At 33.5% G+C, this 18,389-nt stretch overlaps 1 protein-coding gene across 3 annotated transcripts in view; it reads left to right on the plus strand.

The window, feature by feature from the left end:
- STAG1 (STAG1 cohesin complex component) overlaps positions 1–18,389 on the plus strand; it is a 328,953-nt gene that overhangs the window by 231,680 nt on the left and 78,884 nt on the right. For all 3 annotated transcript variants that reach the window (XM_081071693.1, XM_081071694.1, XM_081071695.1), the window contains 2 exons: positions 5,523–5,637; positions 14,008–14,125. In XM_081071693.1, coding sequence (XP_080927819.1) covers positions 5,523–5,637; positions 14,008–14,125 — 233 coding nt within the window. The remainder of the gene's footprint in view (positions 1–5,522; positions 5,638–14,007; positions 14,126–18,389) is intronic.

Here is an 18,389-nt window from a genome sequence, read left to right on the forward strand (position 1 = left end):
TTATAAAAGCTCCCCTAGGTAATTTATATTTCATTTCACCAGTGTTTTTTCCCTTTTAAAGTTCTGAGGTCTTATCTTTCCTTCTCAACATTTGCAATCTAAAATCACCTTCAAATGCCTCCCAACATTTTTGTGTTTTTTTTCATTCTTTATATTGGGATGAAGATTATTTTAATCAGGTATCCATATTAATGCTGAAAATTATATACAGGTGCAGTTTAATTAAAACCTAAAACCTGTTCTATTATTGACAAAGTATAGAGTTAATGAGAACTTACAAATATAATTAAAAATTATCATGAAATATGTTTTTTATTAAATTTATTGGGGTGACAGTTAATAAAATTATGTAGGTTTCAAATATACAATTCTATAATACATCATCTGTATATTGCATTGTGTGTTCACCACCCACAGTCAGTTCTCCTTCCATCACCATATATTGGACCCCCTTTAACGTTTTCTTTCTCCACTCCTCCCACCTTACCTTCTGGTAACCACTAAACTGCCGTCTGTTTCTGTGAATTTTCATCTTGTTCGTTTGTTGCTTTCAGTTTTATATCCCATATGTGAGTGAAATCATATGGTTCTGGACTTTTTCTGTCTGACTTATTTCGCTTAGAGTGTTGATAATCTCAGGATCCATCTACGTTGTCGCAAATGGTAGTATTTCTATTCCGTTGTACATATGTACCACATCATTTTTATCCAATAATCTATTGAAGGACACTTTGGTTGTTACCATGTCTTGGCCACCATGAATAATGCTTCAGTGAACATAGGGGTGCATATATCTTTATGGATAAATGTGTTCAGATTTTTTGGGTGGTTACCCAGAAGAGGGATTGCTGGGTCATATGGTAATTATATTCTTAATTTTTTGAGGAACCTCTGTAATGATTGTACCAATTTACATTCCTGTCAGCAGTATAAGAGGGTTCCTTTTTCTCCACAACCTTTCCAACACTTTTTATTGCTTGTCTTGTTGATAGTAGCCATTCTAACAGATGTGAGGTGGTATCTCTATGGTTTTGATTTGCATTTCCCTAAATGCTAGTGAAGTTGAAGATCTTTTCATGTATCTGTTGGCCTTTTGTATGTCTTCTTGGGAGAAGTGTCTGTTCAGATCCTCCGTGTATTTTTCAATTGGATTGTTTGTTTTTTTGTTGTTTAGTTATATGAACTCTATATTTTGTATATTAGCGCCTTAGCAGAGGTGTTGTAATTATCTTTTCCCATTCAGTTGGTTGCCTCTTTATTTTGTTGATGGTTTCTTTTGCTGTACAGAAGCTTTTTAGTTGGATATAGTCCCATTCATTTATTTTTGCTTTTACTTCCCTTACCTTTGAGGTCAAATTCATAAAATCTTAAGACCAAGGTCCATACGTTTAGTACCTGTGTTTTCTTCTATGCACTTTATTGTTTCAAGCCTTATATTTAAGTCTTTAATACATTTTGAGTTAATTTTGTTATGTGGTGACGGCAGTCTAGTATCATTTTTTTGCATATGGCTTTCCAATTTTCCTAGCACCATTTATGAAAGAGGCTTTTTTTTTCTCCATTGTATGTTTTTGGTTCCTTTGTCTAAAATTATTTGCCCATATGTATGTGGGTTTCTTTCTGGGTTCTCAATTCCATTGTTCTGTGTGTCTGTTTTTTTGCCAGTACCATGCTGTTTTGATTATTGCCGCTTTATCGTATAAATTGAAGTCAGGGAGTGTGATACCTCTGGCCTTGTTCTTTTTCTTGGAATTACTTTGGTTATTGAGCATCTTTATGATTCCATACAAATCTGATGATTTTTTTGTTCTATTTCTTTAAAAAATAAATGCCTTTGGGATTTTGATAAGGATTGCATTAAATTTGTGTATTACTTTGGGTATTGTGACCATTTTAACTATGTTGATTCTTCCAATCCATGAACATGGAATATCATTTCATCTTTTTGTGTCTTTTGTTTCTTTCTATAAAATGTTTTCTAGTTTTCAGTGTATAGGTCCTTCACGTCCTCCTATAAGTTTATTCCTAGGTATTTTTTAAATACGTTTTTAATCATGGTCTACTGTATATGCCCTATAATTTATTAGTATACTAATTCACTCTTAAAATATGGGACTAATTCACACTAAAATATTAAGATATTCTTGCAATTGTTTACTTTGTTTTTGTTCTTTTTTTCATAGATTTAGCTTAGTGACTAATTATTTTCAGGTGAACACAAAAGTCCAGTCAATATATGTAGTAATTTGTGATCTGCTAAGCACAGTTGTAAATCACAGTTGTAATTATGTAAGGCATCTGTTGTATATGGATGATTAACTTTGATAATGAATAGGCCTGGCCCTCCATCTAACATTTGTATCTCAGCCTTGGGACAACAAACTATTCTCTGCCCAGTGGTACATCACAAAGTCAGAAAAGTTGTATCTATGTGAACATTTTTTTTCTTTAAAAAGCAAGCTGGCTACTAGTGCATGCTCGTAATGAAAGTGAGGAAGAAAGTCAGGGTTTTCAGACATGACTTTTAAAATATTTAACTTGCCAGTGAGTCTGAAATCTGTGGCTAAATAGAACAGTGTTATTTTCATATTTATTTTGAGGTATTGTTTGTTATAAATATGAAGGGTGTACTATAGTCTTCCCTTCGTTTTCCAGGACTATTATATTATATAATACTTAGTCTCTGTTCTCCACTTAACTTTTCAAACGACTTTGTGTTTTAGAAAGACTTTATTCCGTCTATAGTTTCAAAATAAAAATAGACCTAAAAGGTTGATTCTGTACAGAATCGAGGCTATAAACTGACAGCACTTATGTCAGAAAGAGCTTTTGGGTATATTGATTTTATCTGTATTGTATTTTTCTGTTTGTATACTCGCTAAAAATTTTTAACTTGGAGGAATTTTACATGAAAATCCACATGTATACCTGCATTATTTTTTATTTCTTTGTAAAAATGAATCCAATTCCTATGGAAATGAAAGCTTTACTTCATAAACTTGTTTTATGTGCCTACCCTGGAGATGCTGAGTTTGAGAACTTTAGATTCTTAACAATCTCTTTGAATATTTTCTCCATTTAATATTGTGATCTTTTAAAGTCTTAACCAAGTAAGCTATAGAGTAGTCCCAATAATTCCATGAATAAGTTTCAAAAAATGCATGCATGCACATACACGCATTGCCTGTTTTGTGATCTAATTTACAAGCTATATACAGGCTTAATTGAGCATTCAAAAATAGTAAAATGTATCTGAAATGGCTATTTTAATATGCCATCAAAAATTCTACATTTTAATATTAGAAAAATTAAGCTAATTCCTTAGTATTTTATATTTATATACTGTGAAGGCAATTCTCCAAATTTGTACATTTCAGTTATGAAGGACCCTCATATTTTTCATTTGTTCCCACTCTGAAAGCCACCCAAATAAACAAAACTTTCTCTTAAACCAGTCTGATAGCTATGCAGATATACCTTCAAGATAATACTTGAGTCTTTTCCACTTGTCATATACTTTCACCTTCTCCTGCCAAAAATAATTAAACTTCTCTTTACTTTTTCTGCTACAGATTGGTTTATTTTTATGACACATGAAAGTATTGTTTTATTCAGTTATTCAGCCTCTCATCTGATAGGCCCATTGTGATGTTTATATCTAAATTACCACAGTCTATATCCCTATCCCTATTTCCTTACTTCCCCCCCGCCCCTCCCCATGAACAGCAAACATTTATTTCTTAGTTTTGGAGGCTGGGAAGTCTAAAATCGTGGAGTCAACATAGTTGAGAATGGGCTTTTTTTCTGGTTCAAAGCTGGTATCTTTACACTGTGTCCTCATCTGGTAGAAGGAGCAAGGAATCTCTCTGGATCCCTTTGAAGGTCACTAATGCCATTCATGAAGGCTCCACCCTCATGACTTAAGCACCTTCCAAAGGCCTTACCTCCTCATACCATCACTTTGAGGGTTAGGATTTCAAAATAGGACTTTTAGGGGGATACAAATATTCAGACCATAGCAGTTCCTCAAAGAGTATGTTAACAGTTGGTGCAAAAAAAATGGAGACACAGATTTTTTTAAGCCTTTCTGTCCTGTAGCTCCCACTTCATAGGGCTGATAATGCCCTGCCCATATGCTCACCATTCATGAAGGACATCACCTTGGCATGGTGGCCATATTCTTGGACATTACAGAGCAGGCATGTCTTCAGTTCTTCAAAGACACAACTGTGCAGGCTATATGTGCCTTGGGAATGACAACAGAATTTCACTGGTTTGTTACCTTTGAGAGATTTTAGGAAAGTCTACAGCATGATCCAAGGTCTTGAAGTGGGTTGGGTTGTCCCATAAGTTGGGTGTGACCAGGTCTCAGGGAATCACCAGTGTGGCGCTAATAGTGTTATGTTATCTAGGTTGAAGAAGTCTAAGATGGTACCTGCCTGTATTTGCATGCTGGGTGTGGGGAGTTCTTAACAAGGGAAAATGGCTTCTCCTGCACTACTGTCTGAGAGAAAGCTGTCCCTCCTGCTCTTGCCCTGAGGCCAGACAATTCATTTCCTCCCTGTATGTCCCTGAGGCCTTCAAGCTGCTGCCTCAGCGCTGGGGCTCATAGAGAGTGAGTCTGCCTAGAACTCCACCATCTCACTCAGCCACACACTCCACTAATTTTCATAGCCAGAAGTTATGGGGACTTTTCTTCTGGCATTGGAACCGTGGGCTGAGGAACCTGGTGTGGGGCTAGGACACCTCACTCTTCAGGGGGGACCTCGACAGCCATGGTATCCCCTCCGCTTTTAAATGTCATACATGGGTATAGGACCAGTTTGTTTCATATCTCTACCCCTCCTACCATTCTCCATGTGGTTTCCTATGTATGTCCTTTGTTATATGACTTCTGTTCAGCTAGACCTCAGGTGATTCCCAAGGATGGTTGAGAATCGTCTAAGCAAATTAAAATTTTCAAGTTATTTCTTTGCTATATTTTACAAGTTTTGTCACTAAGTGGTATTTTTATAAATTTAAAGTTTATTTCATCTTACTCAATACTATTAGGCTATTGAGTACTGTTTCTAGGTAGTAGGCTCTAATAAGCAGAAAAGAATCAAAAAGTCATCATGGTTTAAAGTGTGAATTTTTATAATTATTGATGGAACATTTGGTTAAACGTAATTTCTTGACTATGAAATGAATACTTGAGAAAATAGAACTCTATTTAAAATTACATACTCTAGTATCTATCATGTAAGATAAAATAGTTTATATTTTTCATAAGTATTTGAACATTGGTCATCAGTAAAAAGCTTCCTTTTACACATTTTATATATCATTTAACTGTATGAAATCGTTCAGATTTAACCTTTTTTTGACCTATAAAAACATCAATTACATATTTGTGTTGAAATAAATCAGTAACCTGATCTTTGATATATTTTTAACACTGAATTATTTATACAGTGAAGGAAAAAAGACTAAAACTCATATCCATATAAATTTGTAATGCGCTTGTTTGCTACTTATTTCAGGCTTTTCAGCAGACATGACCCACAAGCAGAAGAAGCATTAGCAAAGAGGAGGGGAAGGAACAGTCCGAATGGGAACCTCATTAGGATGCTGGTTCTTTTCTTTCTTGAAAGTGAGGTAAATTTTTAACGTAGCTCTTTGTTTTTTTGTATTAGATTACTTATTAAATAAAATTGTCACTTAGTTCATTGTAATTAATTATTTTCAAATAACAAGTCTGTTTCGTACAAAATTGCTCCAATGGATTGCCAGATTATGGAATCAGTACTATTTTGTGGGAATATATATGCAGGTGTGGATCAACACTGAATATGGGCTAGCAATTTTTAAACTTTTACAGTATTGCAATTCTGCATACTTTTTTGTTTTTCTTGTTATTGTTTTTAAATGTTTGTCTATAGCTTTGAAGTTATATTACTTAAACAGTTTGTAAAAGTTGTCAGGTCTTAAAATTGTAAGTTCTTTCTGGTTTAAAAAATAATATTATTTAGAGAAAGAAAAATAAGAGTTTAAATGTTTCGGTTAATACTTGTACAAGCTCCATAGCAATATTTCCATGTGAGTTTTATCACTTAATTTCATAATTAACATAGTCGCAATATATTATCTATCAGAATCTGTTTGCACAAGTGAGCTTTGTTTTGCCCACTAAAATGCTCTTTGCTATTATAACTGTATTTTCTACTTCTGTGTTTCCCCGAAAATAAGATCTAGCTAGACAATCAGGTCTAATGCGTCTTTTGGAGCAAAAATTAATAGGAGACCCGGTGTTATGTTATGTTATGTTATGTTATGTTATGTTATGTTATGTTATGTTATGTTATGTTATGATATGTTATGTTATGTTATGTTATGTTATATTCTATTTATTATATTATATTACATTGTATTGTATTGTATTGTATTATACCCAGTCTTACAGTAAAATAAGACCGGGTCTTATATTAAGTTTTGCTCCAAAAGACCATTAGAGCTCATTGTCTGGCTAGGTCTTATTTTCGGGGACACATGGTACTAGTATGGCATTGGGGAATGGTGAGCTAAACCTAAAGAACCCCTGAATGAATAAGCTACTTGGCTTAGAAATGAGTGGGAATTGAGTTTCAAAGAAAGTGGAAAAAATCTAGGAATTTAGGACTTATAATTTTACTTAGAAAAAAGTCTTTTTGGTTTGTGTTGGAAGGTCTTGGAAGAAGAGAAACTTAAAAGATTCAAAACTTCTCACATTTGAAAGTTCCGGAGAAATTCTGTAGGAATGAGGAATAGAGAGACAAACAGCACCTATGAAAATTAAAATTAGGGAGAAGCAAGAACTGAGTGGAATGAGTGGGGTTGGGGCAAAGTGGAGCAGAAAACTAGTGGAGTTACTAATATTTTTAAGCAAATTCAGAATGAATAGAGAAAGAATAAAGTCAGAAACAAAACCAGTTGGAGAGTTACATTTGAGTAAAGTACACGAGTTTAAGAACAGTGTTTTAAATACATGTACAGATTATGAGGGGATCTTGTTAAAATACCAGTTCTGATTGACTAGCTGTGGGCTGGGACCTGAGTTGCTGCATTTCTAACAGAATTCTAGGTGATGTTTATGCTTCTGGTCCAGGGACCAGACCACACTTTGCGTAGTAAGGGTTTTATATATATATACACACACATATACATATATATACGTATATATTACATATACATGTATGTATATGTACATATATATTTTAAAGCAAGTGTGAATATATTATGGCATACACCACAAAATGCTTGTGAATGTTTTAAAATAAAACATTAAATACTTAGTCAATACTACACTTATGATAGACCATTTCAAATTATACCTTTAGCCTCTTTAAGGTTTTAGAAAAATGGCATTAAAAGTATTATGCAACAGTCAAGTTCTATATGAAAATTTGACTTTAATAGCAACAAGAGTTGCGAAAATTAATAGGGATGAGACATGCAAATATTATTTAAACTATTTGCTGAAAACTTTAAGGAATTTGATAATCTAGGCTATTATTAATTGACAGAAAATGTTTTAGTTAGATCTCTGACAGCCCAAATACTTTTCTTTTTGATATATTAAAAGACATAAGTACAATACTTAGTTTAATACAGTTTCATATTTTATTTAGAGTAGTAATTTTTAATGTATTATTGCTCTTTTTTCAGATGGTATTACTGTATTCCTGTGTTTAGTGCTGTTTACTAACGTGTTACAAAAACATTAAAATATATTTCCCAGTTCTCCTCTATGGCGTTGTTGTCAGCTGCAACAGCAACTGCAAATCATATTTAAGGATGCTAGTTGATTCATGGTAATATTGTCCTTTATTATGGTCTCCTGTGTTTCATAAGAAACATTTTGTTAAAATCTCTCTTCATATCCTGTTACTCTAGTGTACACCCAGAGATGAGTGCTTATTAAAATTATATTCTTAAAGTATGGTGGAATTCTGATTGTAGTCTACTCTGAATTCCTCGTTGTTTTACTGTAACACATGTTAATTAATAATATTTTAGTAATAGGTTCATAAAAAGGTGAATTGAAATCATAAGTAGGATGAATTGAAATCATAAGTAGAAATCATAAAGTAGGATGAGTCCAGCTTATAGATGAATTACCAAGCAATTAATTAGGATTAACTGAACTAGTTATCATACTTTATTTTACTGGGATGTTAAATAGTAACCTTTTGTAATAGAATTCTAAAATGTTGAATTGAAAGAGGTTTACAGACGATGGAGTAGTCTCCTTCATTTATATATAAATTACATTTGAAATCGTGGAGATTAGAGATTAAAAGTTGTTAATTTTCTTTTCTTTTTGTACCAAAAAGTGACATTTTTAAGCAATCACAACCTTTATAACAGTCATTGGTTTTAGGTGACAAAATACCTTGTATATTTTAGATGCATGCCAAATGGTACAATAAATGGTACTTGAATGTTATGACTACAGATTTCCCTATAAGCAGTATGAACATAGGATTTACTGTACAAACTGTGATGTTTTTCAGAGTGACAAAGATGCTATTAATAATTATTCCAAACCAGTAAGCATAACCCAGAACATTTCTGGATAATCTAGAAATATGGTCACCTTCCTTCTAGGCATATGATGATGAACCTAATTATGATAGCCATTTAAGACAGAAAATTAACAGACATACTGATACATCCAAGAAATCTCCCCAGAATGTTTTTTCCTAGTGCATGAATGATAACTTTTTTTTTCTTATTATTTATACGTTCTTCAAGATTCACAATGACTGGGTTTTTTCAGCAGAGAAGAAAACCCAGTATAGGAGTTATTTATTATTTTAGGTTTAATAACTTGGGGTGATTATTTGCATTATAAATTATATTTTATAAAAGAATTCACTCCTGTAGTGTATTTAACTATTTGACAGAAAGTTAGCAGGCAGAGAAATTTTGAGGTAAAATATTACGAGTAACCTTGAAGCCAATTAAAGATGAATCAGAATGCACCCAGAAAATTGGAATCAAAGTCATCAGGAATATGACATTAGTTTGTCTTATATACAAGCTTAGAGGAAATACTATAAATAAATTGTACTTAGATAAAATTTTATTTATAGCGCCTAAATATAAATATTAATTTTATTTATAATTTTAATTTATATGTTATATAGTTTATAAGTAAATTTCAGTATAATTTTTTTAATTATCCATTTTGGTATACAATGACTCATTATCTGTTAATGAGTTAATTACCTGTTTTGTTCATCTAATTCCTAAAGATTACAAGGAATGCTTGCAGATAACTTATTTTCATGCTATTTTTACAAAATTATACCATAAACTATTTTTGGAAAATTCATTTTTATGGATGGGTGTGTGGGAGGGGGTTGGGGATAAGGGGAAAGGTGAAGGGATTTGGAAGCAGCTGGTAACCACAAGATGGCCTCAGGGTTTTTTTTGAAAATTAATTTGGGGAAGGTATTCTATAATGTTGTAAAGATTTTGTTGGGTATCCAATGGACATGCGTCCTATTTGGGAGACCACCTCAGGGATACTGTGGATACCTGATCATGGAATTGTACACCAGAAGCTAAACATTAATGAATGCCAACTATAATTTTATATATATAATGTGATGGTTCAGTGTGAGGTCGGAGGGATAGTGGATGGGGGGAGGGGGGTTCACAGTATGAGGGATATAAATGATGAACGTCTAAGTATTACCTTGTTTTGTACACCTGAAACTAATAAATAAATAAATTAATTAAAAAAAAAAAGAAAGAAAATTCATTTTTAGGGTTCTAGGTCCTTTTTAACCTGGGGCTTTTATAGCCATTGAGAATCATGCCTCAAGGCTTTCTTCTTATAGCTTTATCTTTTACTACCAATAGAATGTCCTTGATATAAAGTATCAGAAAGGTGATTATAACCTTTTACTCTTACTGGCTATGTTAGAAATTTTTTCTTCAACATGGTGCATGAATGATAACCTTGGTACACTTGTAGAGATGTGAGACTATCCAGCTATGTGGCCATCACAGATGCCCCCAAACAGAGACTGTCATAAACATATGTCAATCTAATTACTGATTGACCATGTTATACTGATTGTTGTTGCTCATATTGGTGAATTTGAAAGTCTTAATCAGAATAAGGGACAACACATTTTCATGTCCTTCTGATGTATGCATTGAATTTGAAACTACTAGTTAACTGATGTTAACAGGATACATTCTACTAACCTACCACCTTACAATCAGAAAGATGAGGAAATGGTTAAAGAACTTAGCATCTACATTGAGAATATTGGCTACTGAACCAGAAAAAAAATGCTTGAACAGTGACAACATTGCCTAGCTAAATTTTAATATGCTTTGGTTAAAGACATAGAAAAGTAATCCTTAAAAATGTCAATGCTAATATAATTATACTACATAAAGCCCTGAATTGTGCCAGTAACTCATCCAGCTGAAAACCTCATGCTAAATAACTTAAAATGAAAGATTACCAGTTCACCAGAACAGTAAGGATTTTGTGGAAGCTATAAAGTGATTGACTGTGAATTCCATTATAGTTAAGTAATTCATATCTGCATATGAGGCAAAGATGGAGGGAATTTTTTGAGATTTTCTGGTACAAATCTGAAATACACCAAAGATCGGAGTAGCAAAGGGTGGTGCTATAGATTATAATTAAGTAGCTGCCTTTTAGCTGAGCTTATTCGTCACTTAGAAATGCTGATCAAGGCATTTGGGATGTGGACAAAGGTTTGAGAAGCAAAATAGTAAATGAATACCCCAAATAATTTATCGCCACCAGGAGGTACAAGGAATTTCTGTATTCAAAAGACAAATTGCATACCTACACATTAGATAGAAAGCCTGCCTGATTATAGAGTCCCTCTTTACACTTTCCGGCTCAACCAAAGAAGCCAGCACCTTGCAATCAGACTCAAGAATTCTAGCAGGGTGTCTAGCTGCTAGTATTCTTGAGTCTAGACTAATTAACATATATGAACTGGCAACCAAGAATCACTAAACTTAGGAAAAAATCAATGAAGAATCATGAAGAAGAAGCACAAACCCAACATACTAATGAAAAGTTTTGATTAAAATCCCCAGATACAGGAAGAAGATATTATGAAAGAGGGGAAGAGTGTTGTTAGAAATTTAAAAATATGATTTTCAAAATTTAGGTGTGAGGCAGATCATTAAATGTCCTGAATTGACACAGCCTAAGATTGGCTATAGATTGAATCCAAGGATTTTTCCAGAAAGTAGTGCAAAAGAAGAAAGAAATGAAAAGTATGAGAGAGAAATTAAAGAAACAGAGTACAGATTAAGCAGTTCTACCATATTATCTCATAGGAAATCTATAAAGAGAACAGAGAGAATGGAGGGGAGGAACTGTCAAAGTACATGCAGGTAGAATGTTTACTATCCATGCAGTCTGTGTGCAAAATATTACAGGAGGATGTTTTTTTTAACAAAATGAAAAATTGATACAATAAAAGGAAAACAGTGAAAATAAGAAAAATTAGTGAGGAAATAAATCTGAAAAAAAAACCAGAACTAGGCTTTAAAAATGTGGCTATGAAACTTAAGGTAAATTTCTAACAATTCTTCAAATGTAGGAGTATAATGTTCAAATTAAAGAAAGAAGTAAATAAATGTGCTTAGGTTCTTGGTAATGGAAGAATATAAGTTAGAAATTAAAATTAAAGGAACCACAGAAAAAATAAGAAAATGTCATCAGTAGAGCACTGGGCATCAGGTGCCAGGAATATTTCCAGTATCAGTAATCCAAATGTAAATGGATTAACATCCTTTATTAAAAAGCAGGTTGTTGTTTAGGGTTGAAGTAAAGAAATGAAGTGTTGTTTACAAAAAACACCTTAATCAGAATAACACAGGAACTTTACAAATAAACACCAGGAATTAAACAAACTGGATAAAGGCTGGATATGATTAACACATTGTTGCAAAGAGCTGAGGGGACAGTATCATGTAAGATAAACCAGAACTGAGAACAAAGTGGAGACCATTCTAGAAGGTATAATCCAACAAAAATATAATTGTGAAATGTTTTATACCTATTCTACAAACACACTGTGTGTACACATAGTTAGGTATAAAAGCCAGTATATTTAGCATAAGTTTTTGTTTTTCATAAAATATACATAATTAAATTTACGATTTTAACCAATTTTTAACTGTTCATACGTATTCAGCCATGTTCGTGGCATTTAGCCATCACTGCCATCAAGTTTCAGAACTTTTTCAAAATCTTCTTAAACTGAAACTCTGTACCTATTAATTAATAACTCCATTTCAGCTTGGGTTTTAATAGCAACAATTTTGAAACTTTTTTCTAGTTTCTGCTGCTAATTTTCATTTTGGACACCAAGTTGTGCACCACTTATGCCTATAACTGTTGGAATAATGTTATTGATGGTCTGGAATAGTTTCATAGAATATGTGAATTTGGAAAGTTTGAAGATGTCTTGTAGCAAACCTTTGTCCATGTTCTTTCCAAGCACAGATTTTAATTGGTGTTTTCTACTCTGGCTTTGGCAAAAATCCTTGGGAGACTGTAGTGTGTATATGTGTTTCAGAGGCATTTCAGGAGTCAGAATGTGAGATTTGAAATGCAGTAGAAATGGAAGTATAGAATTATGATGGTCAAATGAGACAGCTTTAAATTGGTCATCAAAATGCACATTGAAATTAAGAATAATGATAGAATTAGAAGTGAGGAAGAAAACCAACTCACATGCCAAATGTGCCAAGGTGTCAGTAGACAATCAGTAGGTAACAAAGATCTACATTTTTGGGCTGCTACTCATGATGAGAAAACCAAATACAAATATATAACTGAAATAAGAGTTACATGGAACAGTACTTACCTTTCTATGTGCTGCTATTTACTCTTTTCTCCTTTCATTTTTTGAAACCTTGGTCTCAATGCATTAAATTAGTTTATAGGTTGCAACCAATGAATGGGTTGCAATCTATAGTTTGGAAAACACCTATCTAGAAAGTGGTTTAGCTGAATGTCATGCTCCTCAAAGATGGAAGAACTTTTATACAAGGGTGGAGAAGTTAAATGTAAGTAGCAGAAACAAGAACAGTGCCAACACCTTCTCTACTTACCTACTCTGAAGAGCTTTGTTGGAGTAATCTTCATGTTTTAATGACTAACAAGTGGTAAAGAGTTTAATGAGGAATGTGGTGTTTATCTACTGTGAACACATGTCAAGAAAATTTTCAAGAGTAATGAGCAACAAAACGTGGGGGTGGGTTGGGATGGGTGGGATGGGGAATGCATTGAGTTAAATGGAAATGAAAGCAGAAAAGAGAGATGGAGTAACTTATACTTTGCCCTTGACCAAGATGACAGGCATGTAAAGTAAGTAGGGCTGGTACCAAAGTTTCAAATGGAATTCTGGGAGAAAGTAATTGATTTCCTTTAAAAAAAAAAAAAGGCAATTACAAAGAGACTATTCAAGAATAGTGAAATGTGAACTAGATCCAGTTTATACTTTTCAGAATTCTGTTAATTAGTTATACTCTCACTGTTCTCATCTATAAAGGATGTCATTGGACTAGGAATTCCTTAACCTTATACTGTAAAAAAAATTTTGATCGAGTCTATGTAGTGCATCCCATTATTGACAGTGGAATACAAATATGTATATTATTCTCTAAGTGGCTCTTGGAAACATTGTGACCAAGCCATTTTAATTATGATGAAGATGGCTTGGGTTTTTGTTGTTGTTGTTTTAGTACAGTTGACATTCATTATTAGTTTCAGGTATACAGCATAGCAGTTAGACATTTACATAACTTACGAAATGATCCCCCGATAAGTGTAGTACCTACCTGGCACCATGCATAGCTATTACAGTATTATTGACTATATTCCCTAAGAAAATGATTTATTAACTCAAAGTATTATTAGTAGTTTCTTCATTAAATGTTCTTCACTCACACTTGATTTGTGATTTTTAGTTGCATGAACATGCAGCCTACTTGGTGGACAGTTTGTGGGAGAGCTCTCAAGAACTGTTGAAAGACTGGGAATGTATGACAGAGTTGCTATTAGAAGAACCTGTTCAAGGAGAGGAAGGTACAGTATTTTGACAAGTTCATTTACATATTGTTTTGGGTTTCCATTAATAATAATATTCTGTGTAGATCACTTCTTAAAAATGAATATATGCAAGCACTCTGTGTGTCTTTTGCAGAGAACAATTTATTTCCTGTAACAAGTAAGAATGTGTCAATAGCTTATAACATCTTTCTAGATTAAAACTGCTACCAACCTGCAAAGTTTTTTAAAATCTATGTGTATCATGCAATATTCAAAACAGTTTTCATTATGCTGATTTGACATATATAATGTAAAAAAAAATGTGGATCCAGAATCTTATTACTATATTTATATGTGAACTTGGAAAAGCCTTTGACATAAAAGGATTTACTTAGACCACAACCATCCCCTTTCATTATATATTCTTAAATATTAAAATCAGAAAGTAAAAATAAAGTCATTTACAGTGGTATCTTGGTTTACGAATGTCTCTGTTGATGAACATTTCAGTTTACGAACGCTGTAAATTTTATGGATCTATGGTATCATTAGATAGTAAAGTTCATGCTAAATTTGCAGTTTTAAGGGTTGATTGTGAAGGTCTGGAATGGATTAATCCATTTTACATTACTTTCTATGGGGAAACCATGCCTCGGTTTTCAAATGTTTCAGAACTCGAACAGTCTTCCGGAATAGAGTATGTTAAAAAACCGAGGTACCACTTTAACTGGTTATTCAAGAAACATGGAAAAACAATTTCTATATGTTAATTTCTGAAGTATGTGTCTTATTCATATTGCATAATAACATGAACAGCAAAGTTGATACTCGTATGTACACTTAAAGCATTTTTATTCTAAACGTTTCTATGAATATTAGCTCCTTAAAACTAGAAATGCTTTTTCTTATATAGGGCTTGTTTTTCACACTAGCCCACAGTAGTGCTTTAAAGAAGTACTATTTCATTTAATTCATGCAACAGTCCTGTAATGTAGATGAAATTTGATGGAACTGAGGCTTGTAGTAAACATAGACTTCAAAATCAAAACAAATAAGACGCAGATTTTTAACTCTGTCCTTTGTAACTAAGGGCCTCATTTTTTCTGATCCTTATCTTCCTTGTCTTTATAACATAGCGATTATTTTCCTTATATACCTTATATTGTTGTGGGAATTAAATGAGATATTATACTATTGATTCCCGGTTCTGCTTCCCTTCCCCTACTGTTCTGTGTTCAGTCCTCTGGGACATAAGGGCAGAATGAGCCATCTCCTGCTGTAGACTACCAAAACGGGTCACCAGGAAGAGTGACCATCCCCAGTGTTCTTTCAAATAGGGATGCTTAACTGGTATTATCTACTCTGGCTTTGACAAAATTAACTTAAACAACTGGTATGCATTGTACCCAGACACATCCCAGTAAACGGTCCCAAATTGCCTTTCTCAAACTGAAAATATTTTCCTTATAACCTTATTCTTTATCTGTAACACAAATCCTCCCAAACTTTTTCCAGTTTCTTTCAAGGTGGAAGTTATTATATTTGGCTCCACCTCTGATTATTATTTGTTTTATTTGCCTGGTTTTTCTTTTTTCTCAATACCTCTGGTAAGAGGTATTATTACTAAGTTGATAGGGCCTCTGCTCACAAGGTCAAAATCTCTAATGTACTCCAGATTCCTTTCACTTTTGTGATCACAGAAATAGAACATATATTCTATATTTTCTCTTTTTTATTTTACTTATATGTTCCTGCTAAGTTCACAGACTCATGCATTCTATTCCCAACTAATCTTGGTATTTTCTGTAATAAAATCAATTCCCCTTCTAATCACTGCTGCCCAATTAACACTTAAACTAAGTGCCACGCATAGAGTTTACCAATATGTTTCATCCATTTTTCCTTCCCTTGCTTGTGGCCATAGAATCAGCACATTATCAGTGGGTTAGAGCTTATTTATTAGGATTCTGAGCCATTTTTCTTTTTATCACCCTATGCACTATAAGGGTATTTCCAAGTAGAAGGGAGGCAGGGGATATAAATTAAGGGAAGAAGAGTCAAGGTGGTATGCTTTGGTATTGTTAATGTTTTACTCTTATTTAAATAAGGTGCAAGTCAGTAAATAGTAATTACTAAGTCTTGTTAGTCGTCAAGGTGTTCTAGATGGATTTACCTCATTCAAATAACTGTGTACTATTAGGAGTTTCATTGTGCTTTAAATTTAGTTGACATTGGATTTAATTTCCAGTCAAGAGATTAATTTGGTTTGGTTTGTCTTGGATTTATTAGTTTGATTTTAAAGAGTTGTAAAATGGGGAAAAAAATTTTGAGTGAGCCACGGTTTTAGGGTATGACTGAATCTGGGAAGGCAAGGCTGAGGAAATTATGCATAACAAATGAAGAACCAATCTACATCAAGACACAGCCTTTTTCATGTGTGTCCAAAGGTATGCTGTGCCACATATAAGCTCTGGCATGAAATGGCATCCAAATCAATTTTCTGGGCTAGTATTTTGCTATATTTTAGAATTTAAAATATTTACCAGAAGGTGAGGAGGAGGGTGATAGATGAGGGTAAAGGGGATCAAATATACGGTGATGGAAGGAGAACTGACTTTGGGTGGTGAACACACAATGGGATTTACAGATGATGTAATACAGAATTGTACACCTGAAATCTATGTAACTTTACTAACAATTATCACCTCAATAAACTTAAAAAAATGCTACTAGTAACTTATTTTAAGACTAATCAGAAATTAAGTTATCTTTTAGGTAGGTAGATTGTGATAGTTGTTCCAGTGGACGCAAGTTTAGTTAGCAGTTGGAGATATAGGACTGTTATTTGGGAAAACAGACACATTGTCAAAGACTACCTACCAATACCAGTTTAAATCACTGGATCTCAGCTTCTTCACACACACACACAGATTTAAAAACATCTTTAACTAGATAATCTTCTGTGGTCATTTCTAATGCTGAAATTCTGTGATCCAGATGATAAGTGAAGTAAATGTGGATAAATAGAATTCTTCAAAGCAGGCATTCATTAACTTATTTATATTTTGAAATATTTATTGACCACCTTCTATGTGCTAACTAGTCTACTAAGCACCAAGGTCAGTTCACTGTCCATAAGGAGTTTACATTTTAATGGGAAAGGCAGACCAAAACCAAGTAAACAGTCAATAATTTCAAGGGTTTATAAGTGGGTGGTGACACTAATAAAGAGTAGATTGAATCCTGAAAAGAAGATCTCCAGAGGAGGCCACCTGTGAACCAAGAATCTAAAGGATGAGAGGGCTTGCGGTGGGAAGTGTCAAAAAGGAGCCATCTAGATACAGAAAATAGCAATTGTAGAGTATCTGAAACATGATGATATTGTTATGTTCCAGGAGCTTCAGTAGCTAGAGTATAGTGAGCCAGTGGCACAAGATGAGAAAGAGGCAGAGGCCAGATGATGTAGAATCTTTGAGTTCATAAGCGGGTTTATTTAGTTCATTCTAAGTGTAATAGGGAGCTATTAAAGGATTTTAAACAAGACAGTGATGTGATCCAATTCCTATTTTAAGAAAAATGTTTTTTGTAAACGTGGTTTGGAGTAAGCAGAAGATCATTTGGGTAACTGGTGCAGTGTTCTCTCTGGAAAATGATAATAAAAATATAAGAGAGGAAGGAAAGAGCCCAGAGCTGAGTTTTAAAGATTGTGGATAGGGGACAAAAACAGCTTTAAAAAGGATAACAGATAATTGTACTCTGTTGGAGCCCAGTAAAGAGGGTATTCAAGAGAGCTATGATTAATAGGTTAGCATCACATTGCACAGAAGAAAAAGGACTAGATGATTTAGATCATTGGTGACTTTTAAACATTTCTTTTCCTTTTTTTAAAATTTATTGGGGTGACAATGGTTAGTAAAACTACATAGGTTTCAAGTGTACGTTTCTGTAAATCGGAATTTGAAATGCAATTTAGCAAGATCTCCTGATGATTCATTACATGTTAAAGTTCAAGAAACACTACATAGATATGCAGGTTCATCCATTTACTTGGGTTTCCATATCATTCCAGAATGTTTCTGTAAATTCTGTTAGACTCTAGGTCTTCATATGCCTGGTGTACCCTAACCCAGGAAGGTATAGGAAATGGCCAAGAGACAGGCATGTGGCCCATTTTATACGTAGAAATGCCAGGAAATATTTGGCAATACGAATAGTAACAGTTCCTAAACCAGTGAATCTCAAAACTGGCTTCACATTGAAAATCACTTGGGGAATTGAAAAGAAAAGATTACTCATGAAG

Source organism: Rhinolophus hipposideros (assembly GCF_964194185.1).
Source record: "Rhinolophus hipposideros genome assembly, chromosome: 14".
In the NCBI taxonomy this organism is placed as follows: domain Eukaryota; kingdom Metazoa; phylum Chordata; class Mammalia; order Chiroptera; family Rhinolophidae; genus Rhinolophus; species Rhinolophus hipposideros.